We start from the raw sequence: 14,843 nt of genomic DNA on the forward strand, positions 1-14,843 counted from the left end.
CTGGTAACTTTGAAAGATGGATCATTTCTCTCAATTTATAACCAACTCAGTGCTTTCTCAAAATGCTCACATTTTTCCAAAATAATTAGTTAATCAGCTAATCGACAATTTCATACGAAATATAAATGACATTGCGCAAATTGCTCGATTTTTTAGAGAACTGGACAACATTATCCCTAAGCGTAATTTTTGATTAAGCGAGATTTGGTGAATATTTTTAAAAAATAAATTAAATACAGATTTCTCTCCAATTAAGACCATTTTTTGGGACTAGCGTTTTAGTGGTCTTTAGCAGCAGCTTTGGTCTCTAATTAGAATCTCTCTAAACTAAAGACCGGCACCAAAAATGTTCTTTTAAATATTTATACTATATTTGCAGAAATTAAGAAATGATATAGTAATTAAATTATTTTATTCCAAGTGTTAATAATAATAATAATAATAATAATAATAATAATAATAATAATAATAATAACTTCTATAATAAATCGAATCGAATCAAAATACTGTACACTAGAAATAATTATAAAATATAATGCAAACATTTGTAAATTTTAATATTTTTCAACAGGATTTAAATGAAGCCAATGGATAATCACTCAAATAAATGTACAGTTACTTTGCTGTTATTGATTTATTTTCAATAAACTAGTTCTCTGTAGTCACACATCAAGCCCTGCGCTCGTTCTACCACATCTCCATTACAACATTACTAACACAGTACTGTACTAAGAAAACAATCAGAGGCTTGTTCAATATAGAGCACTGCAGAGACTTCTCAAGTACTACGGAACTTCCGTAGTTGCAACATTTGCCTAATTACGGACGTACGGAAATAGACAACAATGCTAAATTTATCATAGTCCTAGACCCATAAATAAATAGGTCTAAAAGTTCAGAACCAATAATTTAAGCAATCCATATTTTTCACTCAAAACAAGTTATTAGGTACTACGGAAATGTATTTACTACGTATATTTGAAGACTGAAATGCATTTTGCTAACTGTATACACAAAACATCATCGTATGTTGTGTAGGCCTAATTTTTATAATTTTTTTTTGCCTAAGTCGAATAATTTATAAGTCGATCTTATTTTACATGTCAAATTATTGTTTTATAATAATTAACGATCTGTACGTCGAATTTTATCTAAGTCGAACAGTCTTTCAAAGCCATTTTGGACTCAACTTCGGTTCAACTGATATATTATACTCATCGTCATCATCATCATCATGCATCATCATCATTTATTAATAAAAAAATAAAAAAAACTCCATAAAAAATATATTTTAAAATATATTCTTTATTTGAAGGGTACGGTATTTAGAATATGGATTACTGCATGCTGTTGCTCATTTTTGGTAGCCACAAGTGTTGTGCTCATTCTACGCAAAAACAATTACGAGAATACAAACATCAACCATAGAGATATTTTATATAGGCCTATTACTATAATACCTCCATGCTTCGAAGTCCTGACACTCAGTATTCAAAATAAGCACTGTGCGCATAAACGTCGGGTTTTGAAAATTATTTTGATTTCTGTAGTCTGTCCAAAAAAAAAAATAATGGCTCTAAAATCACTAGGCCCTATATAGGCCTATTTTAGTCTTCATTATATTAGTAGTCTTTGACTGAAGGGAAAGTTTACAGTTTGGTCTTTCAAAAGCCACACTTTGGTGTCGAATATAATCCAAAACACCTGCGCTAGTGTTGTTAGATATCTCTGTTTAGAGGAAAGTTAAGAAATAATACATTAAATGTTTTAGAATGGATGTAATTAATGCATACTGTTATGTATTCTTCATATTACGCATTTTTTGGATAGCCAGACATTAAATTACTCTGATCCAACTTTCCATTAAATACACATGCACACCACTAACATTTACCGTTAGTCAATATACACAAACACACACACACAAAACATAATATTATGATGTGCCTTGGCTAATATGTTTATGCTTAAATCATATAACAAAATTTATTATAGAAACATTTATTATCCCTGTTTATTCTGTCGTCGATGTTAAACAACGCATCATTCTTGGAAACGTTGCTTTTTCGCGATTCAACAAAGTTTGGAACCGTCGAAGATGTCACTTCACTCAAGAGACGTCTTATAGTCTATGAAGCTCAGGTAGTTTCTGTCATGCTATATAACCGGGTATATAACTGCAACAGCTGGTCTGTCCCTAGCAGTGTATTCTAGATGATCTTGACATTGCCCATAGACGACACTTTCGCCACAAGTTTTGAATATCAAATGGCCTAATGTCATCCGGAACCAAGATCTTAATAAAATTCTTGCAGTCAACACATTATCTGAGTGTGTTATAAAATCCCGATGGTCAACTTATGTTTGGCCACATCATTTATGAAAGAAACATCCCCTGCATAGCGTGCTTTGTCATTTGCAGTTGATGGGTGCTGCCAACCAGGTAGACGCGGTCGTCATAAAACCAACCTTTGGAGTACTTCGCAAATACCTCCAAAAACGTGACCTAAAACTGGGGAACTTTGGTGACAAAAACAAGTACTTCGTGAACTTGCTGCTAAGAAAACTACATGGAAACATCTCCAAAATATGTAATAAGACTGATCAGAAACTTTAAACTTTTAAAGCTTTTGCAAACAGTATATACATATCCCTGTTTATTATATAGTGGTCTTTAAAAAAAATCGTAGCAGCCTAGAATTTTTAACTCGTTTATTTATTTAGTTTAGATCAGGGTTGACATATTCTTAATAATTTGAGTATGTGTGTTTTTTCCGTCTTGTTTTGTATGTATTCCATTTTTTAAGTGGCTGTCGGATGTAAATTAAAATCAAATGAAAAATAAAATAGGCATAGGCCAATTGTAGATAGCTTCGCGTCATGAACACTTTTTTTGAGAATTTTTGTGGGTACGAGAGGGCGTATATCTGAGAGTTAAACAGAGTTAAACCAGTGTAACGAAGCCGAGCGTGGTAACAGACGCTTGATGGTGCTACTGGCAACCACCACTGGGAAAGGAAGATTTTGTTTACACTTAAGTTAGGCCTACACACGTTAAATTATTTGTGATATCAGAACATAAACGAATTTTCGGTTTTCTGTTACCTTCGTTTTGTAAAACTTGTTTATTGCGTGTTCACAGAAAATCAAGCTGATTACTTCAGATAGATTGTATCGCCAGCCTTAGGCCTAACTAAGGACTCATTCACGCCTAGAGAGGCCTAGGCCCTACAGTCAATATTTTCCCGGAATGAACAATGATTCCCATAGACTTAAGCCTAGGCTAGACCACTTTATTTACTCAGGTGTAGGCCCCAGCCAGGATCCATCGATATATCAACTATAGTAGATGAATTATTGATTTCATTGTTTACATGATTTCGAAATGAAAAATGAGTTCGTAAGTACAATTTTACATTATTTATTAAGTCTTTTTTGTAAATATATTTTTTAAATATCAAAAAATGATAGGGCCTAGGCCAGGCCTAGTGGCTAGTACTCTAGGCCTACTGTAGGCTACTAAGGCCCTTTGTAGGTGGTACAGTACTAGGCTACTACTAGCCATGACTTTGGAAGTGGTGCTTGTAATTATTCAACTTTTAATTTCAATTTTTCTTTGTCTTTTACCCATATATTATTTTGGCAGTGTTTATTATGCCGGCACCGGCAAATATGCCTTCATCGATAAAGGACTAGTGCCGCTTTATTTTTCTGTTTGGCTAATGTAAATTATGACGTCATCAAACCAAGAAGGCCGCGAACAACGGATTGGGAAAGAAGCCTGAAAAGCCAAAACACCATGGATGATGAATTATCTACAGTACAGGCTGGTGATATTTTTTTTTTTTGGATGTCGAAACTAAAACAAAAAGAATTTGAAGAAAACCCCCCAAAAAAAAGGACGCCGAGAAAAAGATATGTCAAGACAATGGCGAACAGAGAGAGATTCCTAGTCCTGACAGTGACAGATGATTGGGCTTGGTGTAGATAGAGTAGACCTACCTCGGTAGGCGACGGCGGCTAGAGTGGACTACAGCCCCTTCCAGCCCCCCCCCCCTTACTGTCGGGGAGAAAAAAAATATTTTTCTACTAATAGACTAATAAAATCAATTAAAAGCCTTTGAAACCAGAAAATTGTACGGCGGGAGGACTTCATCCCTGGACCAATTTCGAAAGGTTTTTAGCGGCACCCGATCACACTCCACTATGTTCTTGTTGGAGACTTAGACCCCTGTCGGGGCCCCTGGCGCGGCCGCTGCTCTCATCAGAGGCTAGTTACTAAATACCCATGAAGCCTATCAGTCTCTTGAGCGGCTCTATATTTTCATTCCTTTTCTGTTTAATTTTGTTCTATACTTGTCCAGACCTACTATATTTATTAAAGTATAGGAGTGTTATTCAAATAATAATACTAAAGTACTGTCTGCTTGAAAATACAACAAACCAACAAGTGTCTCAATTCAACTTTTATTTGGTACATAAAAGTCATGTAGGCCTATTGTTTATACAATGGATACAATACTAAACTCAAGCGATGCCATAATTTATTGTACAGTATACTGCATAGCACTGTGGTTGTGGATAGTTGGGTTGATTTCCCTGCTCTTAAAAACCATTTGGCAGTCTGTCAAAGTCCTTCATGTTTGGCCAAAATGTTAATTACATGTACCTATCTATCTCAATATATTTTTAATCATTAGAAAAGTATATTTACCGTTCTATTGTACTAGAAATGTGGATTTTATTAGAATATAAACTTCTGACGTCAGCTACATTTTTAATACACAATGGATGAATGCAAAACATGTGTGACCTTTCTTTAACCTTTAGTCTGCATATGAATGCATGACATACCAATATCCAATCAGAAATGCATTTTTAAAGATTTTTTAAAATCCAACACCATGATAATTGAAAACTTTATTGAAGACTCCTGCAATTTCATTAAAAATTGTCATTGAATACTGTACTGCCGTTTTTATCTTGGATTATAGCACACTAAAAGACAGACTTCAGAAAAGACGTAAAGACTTGCGGGAATCTATGACAGACTCTGGACTGCAAGATGAAACATCTGCCTTTGAAATGAGCTCCAGAACGCCACTTAGATCTGGTGCGGTAAGTAGTACAGTATGTTTCTTCCTAGCCTAGGTTCCAGGCATTATTTTTGGGTTATTCACTATTTATTGCACTTAATACGCGCCATACCAAATTTAATCGGCGTCCCATACTGGATTTTTTTTTTTCGGACAACTCATCCGAAGATAAAATTATAACTCAACCAATCAGCTTTATTCACTCATTGGCGGCGCTGTTTAGAATAAAGGAAAACTATAACAAGGGACTTGTGGCAAGTCTAGTTTCTTCCTTAAATAAATAAAGTGGTTTATTTTAATGTTTGTTCAATTTGACTGACACAATAATGCTGCAAGTTAGTAGGTTACTCCCTACTCCATTTAAAAAAAAAAAATGTTGTCTATAATATCCTTGATTTGTTTTATCCTCTCTTAAGTGTGAGGAATGCACACTGTTAAAGTCTGCCCAAGTCAAAATATCAGGACACTAGTATGCAGTACTATTTTACCTAATATTAATATATGCAAAATTTATGCAAAGCTGGTGTCAGAAAGTCAAATTTTTTAAATAGTTTTTTTAAGTGCATTGCAAATATTAATTATAATTATATATCTGTTAAATATTTTTGCTCCTTTGGTTGGTACTGGAGGGCTCCCAGGTGTTTACGTATTTGCATTAGTGTGATTGTATATTTAGAATGTTTAAATTAAATGATTTGATAAATGATGCAAAGGCGATTAAATGATTGATGATGCATATAATTGTTCATACAGAATTTGAAGGTTAGTGACAAAGAAGATGGAAACTATAGTGGCTCGGATGTCGATGTAAGTACAATTTTAAATGTTCATTATTCTTACATTTTTTAATATTCACACATAACATATATTCTGAGCTCCAAAAGCAAGTTCTAGATTTTTGTTAGACTAAACAAACCATATATTAATCAGACTTGTACCCATTTCACACTAGCAGAAAATATTACAACTTTTAACAATTATTAACAAGTTGTAACAAGTTTGATATTCCGAGACATTATATGTTTGATCAGATGTAAAAAGCAAGTTCTAGATTTTTGTTAGACTAAACAAACCATGTATTAATCAGACATGGAGACATAATATGTTTGATCAGATGTCTAAAGCTCTGTTCACACTATCAAAATTTCTTTGACAGAAACAGTTGTAGGCCCATGTAGTCATGATGTGCCTATGTGATGTCATCATGACCATATTTAGGCATGTCACATGTGCAAATAAAATTTGGTAGTCTGAACAAGCATTAGATCCCAGTCCCCTCTAATATTTTCTGTGACAAAAAATGTTGTATGTCCATATATGTTGTATGTCCCTATGGTCATGATGTGATGTCATCATGACCATATTTAGGCATATCACAGGTTTTTGTCAAATAAAATTTGATAGTCTGGACAGGACTTCAAGCAAGCATCCATGATACAGTACAGTTGAACTTGCTTAAGTCGAATCCAATGCCATTGAAATATTGTTCGACTTAGATAAAATTTGACTGACAGATTGTTAATTAATGGAAACACAACAATTTGGCTTGTAAAAGAAGATCGACTTAGAAATTATTTGATGACTTAGGCACAGTCGACTTAGGTAAGTTTAACTGTATAAGAATATGAGAATGGTTGAAAAGTCTATCAAGTTTGTTATTGTTTTGTTTTTATGTAGAGAATAGAAGAATTACAAGATGCAGAAAACTTAGTGGAAAACCTCGCATCAATGAGGGAAGAGAAGAAGAGGGAGGTAACTTAAAAAATGCTTTTTCATTAAATGGGAGCAGGTAATGACAGTTGTTGGTCAGGCTCTCTTGATTTTTAAGCAATTTGTAACTCATTCTGTCCATTTTGCTTGTGTGCCGCAACAGGTATTACCCGCAAAAGTTTTCTTGTACATATGCACCAAAGACAAGAAGTGGTTGGAAAAATGAAAACAAAGCATATAATAAGCATCATCAGAAGATAATAATTATATACGGTATATACACCATTTTATCGGGTCTATTTCGAAACAGTGTCACCAATGTCTCTCAATTTTACTGGCGGACATCCAGCAACCTACCTTGAGTAAACTTGGTTTTTCCAGACACATCTTCTTTTGAGTACTTTGACAAACAAATACACTGCAGGTTTTATGCGCCCCTGTTTTCTTTCTTTTTTTTTTTTTTGGCATTTTGTTTTCAAAGATTAGCCAACTACAAGGTCGTGAACCAGTCACAGCACAGTAAACACTGTAACAATGTAGAGCGAAATGCCTAGGCCTATGGAAGTCCTTCCCCCCCAGTGGTAATTTTAATTTCGAATTTAGCGAAAATTGTGTATAGGCATCATGAAATATACTTTGTAAAATATTTCAGTTGTCAACTGCTTTGGAATCTGCTGATGATGTTTCTGGAGTTCAGTCCTTTAAAACAAAACCAAAGAAGAAGGGAAAAGCCAAAGCACAAGCCTTTCAGGAAGAAGATGAGATTCCAATGATACCAGATGAGGAAAAGGGAGGAAGTGGAGGTAGTGAGAAGGAGAACATCCCTATCAGTACAAAACCCAAAGCAAGGCGATCTAGAGGTAATAGTAATCATTATATCTTATCACCAAATTTTTCATTTTGATATGTGTTTATACTGTTACAAAAAAAAAAACAAAAGAAGGCGAACATCCCTAACAGTACAAAACCCAAAGCAAGGCGATCTAGAGGTAATAGTAATCATTATATCCTATCACCAAATTTTTCATTTTGATATAGGTTTATACTGTTACAAAAAAAAAAAAAAACCAAAAAAAACCAAAAAAAAACAATTGCTTTAGGAGAAATAAAATGGTGCCTTAGAGAGAGCAATTTCTTATAATTATGAAATTAATTCTATATTACTAAAGTAAAATATAAATAAACTAAATTATGAATCAATGCATATCGAAATATTACTTTTATATATATTTTATTATTACATTAAAAATAATACTGATGTCTTCTGAAAACAAATGAATTTCTTTCAACAATTAGCTTATTAACAAAGAAATTATCACCTTTTTTATGTTATTCTGCTGCTTGCATTGTATTTTTGGCCCTAAGACACTACTGTAGTATAATTTGACATATTAGCTTGTTTTGGGGACTAACAATCTGTGTTGAATTTTCATTCCTAATTATGTTCAATATTTATTTCTAATTATGAATATTCATTAATCGCTTAGTATTCATACGTCTATGTTCATACACACCAGCTAACGGTTAGCAGGATCCAGCTGAATAACATACGCACTCACCCTTGCATTCATACAAGAAAATCCCCGATCCAGATATCAAGGAAGATGACAAGGGGATCACTGGCCAATAGGAAACTGGAAATTGGAATTGTGTAACGCACATAAGCGCCTGGGCGCTTACAATATTTTTTGCGCTTTCTGAGGGGCGCTTATTCAAACGGTGCGCTTATTTAAACGGGGCACTTATGAAAACAGAGTGGAAATTGAGGGGGCGCTTATGGCAATATCTTGAAAACTCAGATGAGAATGTGCTAAAGGTGCAAATTGTCGGAAAAAGAAAAAGGGGAGTTGGACTAGGCCTAGACAAATATATAAGAGGAGAAAAGTTGGAAATATACTGTCTGTCCAGGGGTCTGCGAAAAATATCCTCATTTTGATATTGAACTAAGAAGAATGGTATTCCACTCATGCCAACAACCACAGTCCCAGGATTGATTGGATTATTGACTTGCTAAAAAAAAAATCTTATGATATTATTGAGGGGGCGCTTATTCAAACGGGGCGCTTAAGAAAATTTTTGTGTTAGGATGGGCGCTTATTCAAGAGGGGCGCTTCTTCAAACGGGCCGCTTATACACGCGAGTACAGTATGTGCGATGGGTTAATGATAGCAACACGCCCAACTATTACTCGCAAACTGCTAGCGTATCCAGATACTGGTAACAGTTAGCACTAACTGATTGGGTGTTCTCACAGTGCTAACGGTTAGTGCTAATGGTTAGCTCCCAATCCGGATACTAGCACTCTAGTGTGAACCTAACCTACATGACTAGGAATGCCCTGTGTTGATTATTCATTCCAAATTATGTTGAATATTCGTTAATAGTTTAGTATTCATACATGACTAGGAATGTCTTTGGAAGAACCAAGTTACATGTTGTGTGTGATTTCTTTTATTTTTTTTTTATTTCAAATTTATTTTAAGAGGGTAACCCTTCAAGCTGAACCTGTAGGCCAACTGATATCCAGGTGCCCTCTTTAAAAATGACAACAAATGATTGGCATGTTAAATAACTTGTAAATAATACAAACATTGTTTATTATTAGAACCAATGAGTATGGATGAGGCAGTGCTTGCTGCTAAGACTGGAGTGTCTCCCGGAGATAAAGCACAGCCTAGTTTCAATACTGCCATCAAGGAGAGGATTAGAAGAAAAATGCAGCAAACTAAAGTAAGGATCACTATGCAGTGTTCTTGTTACTTGGACTTTTTTAGATTTATTTTTAGTATTTGCTTTGATAATTTGATATATTATAAACCAAACATGATTGATGCTGATTTACAATTTTATTAGTAAACTCAATAAATCTGTCTATGTTTAATATCACACTTACTAATTGAAGTACAATGATTATTATTGATATTATTTTACAAAACTACTACTACTGCTACTGTTCAGTGACAACTAATTCTTGCTGCTACTACAGTACTACTACTAATAGTAGTAGAAATGGTGATACTTTCAGCCCCCTGATGTGAGGCAAGTTTAGGGCTGTTAGTGAAATAGATTATTATTTTTCTTGTTTTACTACTTTCAGGAGAAAGCTGAACAGAAAATGAAGGAAGAGGTTGAAAATGATAAGGAAAAAGATCGACCAGCAAGACGTTTGAGGTTACGACCAAGAACCACAGCTACAACACGGTTTGATGACCCTTCATTGGTTAGTGATTTTTAAATATTTTGAATGTTTACTGTAGGAGGATCTAGTAGAACAAAGTAGGGGTACTAGAGATAGATGTTGTGTTGGTGTACAAGCTAGGGGTCCTGGTAGATTTACCAGGTAGCTGTACCCATAGGTGTACCAAGTCAGGGTGCCGTGTAAGTGTACCAGGTACTGTATTTGTTTTTATATAGGTAAGGTACTTTGGCAAAGAACTTTAACCAAGTTATCTCATCACCCACCAGTGATCTAATTAAAAGCCACATTATTTTGAAATACTTTTGTATTTACAGTGAGCTAGGTACAGTACTGTGCATGTTTTATGAGTATTGCACTCTAAGATCTGGGTTACTGGTACAGGTTGGGTTACTGCTATAGGTTATGGTACTGGTATAGGTTTGATATATAGTCATTCTACTGATGCTTTATAAGGTGTGATAGCAATTATTACTTCTCATCCCTGAAATCAGATGACTAAAGAGGAACGGGCAAAGGAAGAAGAGAAAAAGAAGAAAGAAGAAGAGGCCGAAGCAGCTGCATTAGAAAAAGTAAAACAATGGAAGGATGCTGTTACTACAAAGAGGGTAACAATTTGAATATTGTACAATATTTCCAATCAAATTCAGTATTATTGATATTGAACAATGCTTCTTCATCATCATCATTATTTACAGTTGAAGAATTTTACCTTTCAATCAATCAATCAATCAATCAATCAATCAACTTCATTTCAGATCAATCTATAAATAACAAAATACAATGATACGAAGGGCACTTTAAAGAACCTTCCAAGAGGAGTAGGTGGTTAATCCAGTGTACTGGTCCAGTCAGCCCCTGTTGTGGACAGACAAGAGTAGCTGGTACTGGTATAACCTGGTAGTTCAGACTCAAAAGAGGCCCTTAGGGGAGAAGCAAGTTAATCCTTGCACTCACTGCATTGTACGACGGCCGTACGACCGTCCCACAACGAATCCAACTCAGTTCCCTGTGAGCGCTAATACGATGCCATGACGTGTCGTCGCATTGCGCTCTTTATAGAATGGCGTTAGCTGACTACCATTGGGCGCAGTGCTTGCCCAGCTTTGCTGTAGGAGCTGGTCCACACCTCGAGTACTTTGAGACTTTGTCAAGAGCTATATAAATCTAATACTGTATTACATGATGCCAATCTCTGACAAAACTATAGATTGTGATGATAATAATGAGAGTTATATTTTGGTACTTGCTGTGCTTCACAGAAAGATCTACCAAGTAATGAGATGTGCTATGACTTCTTCACGAAGAACTTTGAAGAACCACCCAAATCACCAGTAGCTTCTCAAGAAGAGCTTGCAGGTCCTAGCACTTCTGCCAGAGAGGAGGATCCAGAAGCTAAGGAAGGAGAGACGGATGAGGCACAGCCATTGACGTCAGACGCGTTTGTTCACAATGAAGATTGGCGTGATCAACCAATAGAATATCTTGGGCCTGATTATTTGACGATGCATGAAAGGGATGAGAAATTAGAGGGATATTTTTTTGTGCCAAGTGTGAAAACAAGTAAGTGCCTTAGTATACTTATATATTATTTTAAAATATGTCACCACCTGTATTTGTTGCCCTATCTGGTAATCATTTTTGCTTTTGAAAAGTTAAGCTATTCCAAGATCTGTTCAAATTCCAGTTCTATCTGTGATTTTTTTTCAATATATTCTAGTTCCTCCTGAAGATAAGATCTCAGAAGATGTTGAGCCTCGATATCTAGAAGATGAAGGTTTTTATGTTGGTGTCCGACCCCAGGTCACAAGAAGGAACCAAAATGTTATGGAGGCTCGACTTTTGATGTCATCTAACAAGGTATTGCTCTAGTTCCCTTTGAGTGGAGTTGTGTTTTGGGTGCTCTGCGTTCAAACCCTGCAGGATATTTCACATGACTGCTTTTTCTGGCGTATGCCAGGCAGCACTAAACTTAGTTTTTTTTAAATTAATTAAATTAATTTTTTTTCCTTTCACTTGACTAGAAAATACTTTTGCCTTTGCATCAAAGGCTTTTTTTTTTTTTGGTGTGTACTGCATGGAGATGAGATTGGTGGTTTAGGTGCCTGTCTTCTAATCCAGGATCCTGAGTTGAAATCCTACCAGACACAAGGATTATTTCCTCATATCAAAAACAAATCCATTCCCTATGCATCATTCCATTTATAATTTGCTGTCGGATGTGAAAACGAAATTTCCAAAATGACATGAATCAAATATTGCTTAAGTTTATGTCTTACCCTTGGCTCTCAGAAAGAGAGGTGAAGGGTAACGCAATAATGTGCATCTGTGTGGTGTGTGTCCTTCCGGACACATAGCTCCAAATCTACTGGACCAATTTATTTCAGATATTCACACATTGACAGTGTTACATGTATCTCAGTCCTCCTTGAATTTGGTTTATATGATGCTAGGCCGAGCCAACTGGAAGCTGTCCGGCCTGCGTGCAAACTTGCCTGATTGATGGACATGCCACCTGAGGCCTATGATGCTAGGCCTCGTTTTGTTAGACCGAACCAACTCAAGCAGATGGACCATGGTCCAAAGAAGGGGTGTGTCAAATTAGGTCTCATAATAAAATGTGAAAAAAAAAAAATTAGTATTATATAAATGACAATTCTCCATGCATTTGTCACAAATTTATTGTTAATCGTAATTAGAATGCGATTTTTAAAGGATTTTTTTTATTATATGGGGAAAAGACTGCAATGTACATAATTGCCATTATTTTTTCAGTATAGTTATGGCGAAGCAGGACGAGGGTTTTCAATCTTAGATTATCTTGTTTGTGTATATAATTATTTAAAAATTTATTTTAATTTTGTTTGTATCTGAACTTGGTAGGGTAAGAATTGGTTTGGTGATGATGGGCGAATAAAAGCCTTACCCAACCCCATCAAAGCAATCCCATCTAGGCCAAGGATTCTTAACTCAGAAGATATTGAAATAGGCTTGCAAACTGTGTACAGAGGAGTAAGTATAGCGCTTGATTTTATAAGTCAAAGATGTTGCAAAATAATATGCACTCACCTAACCTTATAGCAAGAATATATTTAATTAAGTTGTATCTAAATGTCCAAAGTTTTTAGAGTGAATTTTATACCCTTAAAGACTTACTTCTTCAAACTCATAATATTGTGGCATATTACTGAGTTTCCAAATCAGTGCATTGAGGTGTATTAGGCACTATGTATGAATATTTTTTATTATTTTCGTAGCCGGTTTCTTCAGAATTTGATAATCGCTTCATTGATGGTCATGGTGATGATTATGGTCAATATCAACTAGACCTTGATGTCAACATGCTCATCTTTACCCACCATTCCTTGTTCAGCAAGGAACATGTGTTGGCCACAAGGCTCCAGCAGTTGTTTGACCAATACCTCACCTCAAGCAAGAAAGGACTTGGGGACTACTACTCAGATAAGGTAAACATTTGATCATTATGATGGTAACAAAAACAAGGATGATTATTATAGTGATGATAGTGATAATTGTGATTATAATAATGATGGTAACAACCAAAATGATAATGGTTTATAGTGGTGAAGGTCATGTTTTTAATGATGATTTTCAAGATTCTGGCTCTGTCTGACTTGGGCAGCCCAATGCTTTTTGGTCTGATGATAGTAAAATAGATAGGGAAAATAGTTATGATGGTAAAACAGTGTTGATCTGTATAATGATAACAGTGCCTATAGCTGTGAAGATGATGTTAATGAAGGGAGTGGTACAAAAGACAGCAGGGCAGAATTTGTATTTGGTGGTGCTTGTTTTATCTTACTATTAGCATAGCTGATTTCTAATTCATGTTTGTTTCAGTTGAAAGTGCTCAAATCTGCTTTACTGAATCTTCGAGAACAAGTTGTGAATATGAAAGAGAGAGATGCTGACCTACCTATTATACCTGATCTTGAGCATAGGGTGCTAGACTACCAAAAGGAAGTCAGGTAAGGATGTTAGTATCAAATCAAATCAACCAGGTATCCAACATAATTGCACGTAACATTGGTATGCTAAACAAGCTAAAGCATTATTTTCCATCAAAAATTCTTTTAACCTTATATAATACTTTAGTATTACTTTATATTTCTTATTGCAATATTGCTTGGGGAATTACTTTAAATAAGTTCGAAACTTTATGTCCCAGGTCTAGCTTTGAATCGACTAACGTCGATTGCATTTTTCGCCTTCAAAAACGAGCCCTTCGGATTTGCTCAGGTGAATCTTTTAGAGCTCACTTAACACATCTTTTATCACTTTAATGTTTTAAATGTATACGATTTCAGGGGCGGATCCAGAGATGTCCAAAGGGGGGGCCAAAAGTTGGTCAAACGAGACAACACTATCCTAGGTGGTCTGGGGTCATGCCCTCTCAAAATTTTTGTGTTCTAGACGCCTGAAAATAACATTTGAGGCATTCTGGGATATAATTTTTTTCTTTTTCTTTCTTTTTTTTTTTTTAACCTCCTAAAAGAAGGAGGGGGGTGGGGTGGGGCCTGGCTTCCCCTGCATTTAAATAAAATTCAAACTGCTGCTTTTATGTATCATTTATCACATAACACTATACCACCCAACATCAGTAATCTATATACAAGTGCATCTGAACATCATCAATATAATACAAGATTTTCTAGCAACAATTATACTTCTCGTACTCCATGCACATCTAGTATCAGGCATTTTTCACTTCTGTTTTGGGGTCTGAAATTATAGGCTAATGTTTCTGATGACCTAAAAAATAAATTCACATTGAATAGTTTTAAATACCACCTTAAGAAGTCTTTGGTCTCAGTATATGG

General features: G+C 35.3%; 1 protein-coding gene across 4 annotated transcripts in view; it reads left to right on the forward strand.

Annotated features, from left to right (window-relative positions):
- The first annotated feature begins 2,964 nt into the window (after positions 1–2,964).
- The window catches only part of LOC117101936 (coiled-coil and C2 domain-containing protein 2A-like), a 30,734-nt gene continuing 18,855 nt past the window's right edge, over positions 2,965–14,843 (forward strand). For 3 of the 4 annotated variants that reach the window (XM_033242048.1, XM_033242049.1, XM_033242052.1), the window contains exons 1-13: positions 2,965–3,400; positions 4,995–5,118; positions 5,850–5,903; positions 6,774–6,848; positions 7,459–7,666; positions 9,412–9,536; positions 9,904–10,026; positions 10,497–10,610; positions 11,265–11,565; positions 11,723–11,862; positions 12,886–13,014; positions 13,260–13,469; positions 13,864–13,991. In XM_033242048.1, the coding sequence (XP_033097939.1) occupies positions 3,393–3,400; positions 4,995–5,118; positions 5,850–5,903; positions 6,774–6,848; positions 7,459–7,666; positions 9,412–9,536; positions 9,904–10,026; positions 10,497–10,610; positions 11,265–11,565; positions 11,723–11,862; positions 12,886–13,014; positions 13,260–13,469; positions 13,864–13,991 (1,739 nt within the window). In that variant the 5' untranslated portion in view covers positions 2,965–3,392. Of the gene's footprint in view, positions 3,401–4,994; positions 5,119–5,849; positions 5,904–6,773; positions 6,849–7,458; positions 7,667–7,769; positions 7,796–9,411; positions 9,537–9,903; positions 10,027–10,496; positions 10,611–11,264; positions 11,566–11,722; positions 11,863–12,885; positions 13,015–13,259; positions 13,470–13,863; positions 13,992–14,843 lie in introns of those variants that run through there. The other variant, XM_033242053.1, reaches the window with a different exon arrangement.

The sequence above is a fragment of the Anneissia japonica genome, unplaced genomic scaffold (genome assembly GCF_011630105.1).
Source record: "Anneissia japonica isolate Jap-2015-1 unplaced genomic scaffold, ASM1163010v1 scaffold997_len2565447_cov190, whole genome shotgun sequence".
In the NCBI taxonomy this organism is placed as follows: Eukaryota; Metazoa; Echinodermata; class Crinoidea; order Comatulida; family Comatulidae; genus Anneissia; species Anneissia japonica.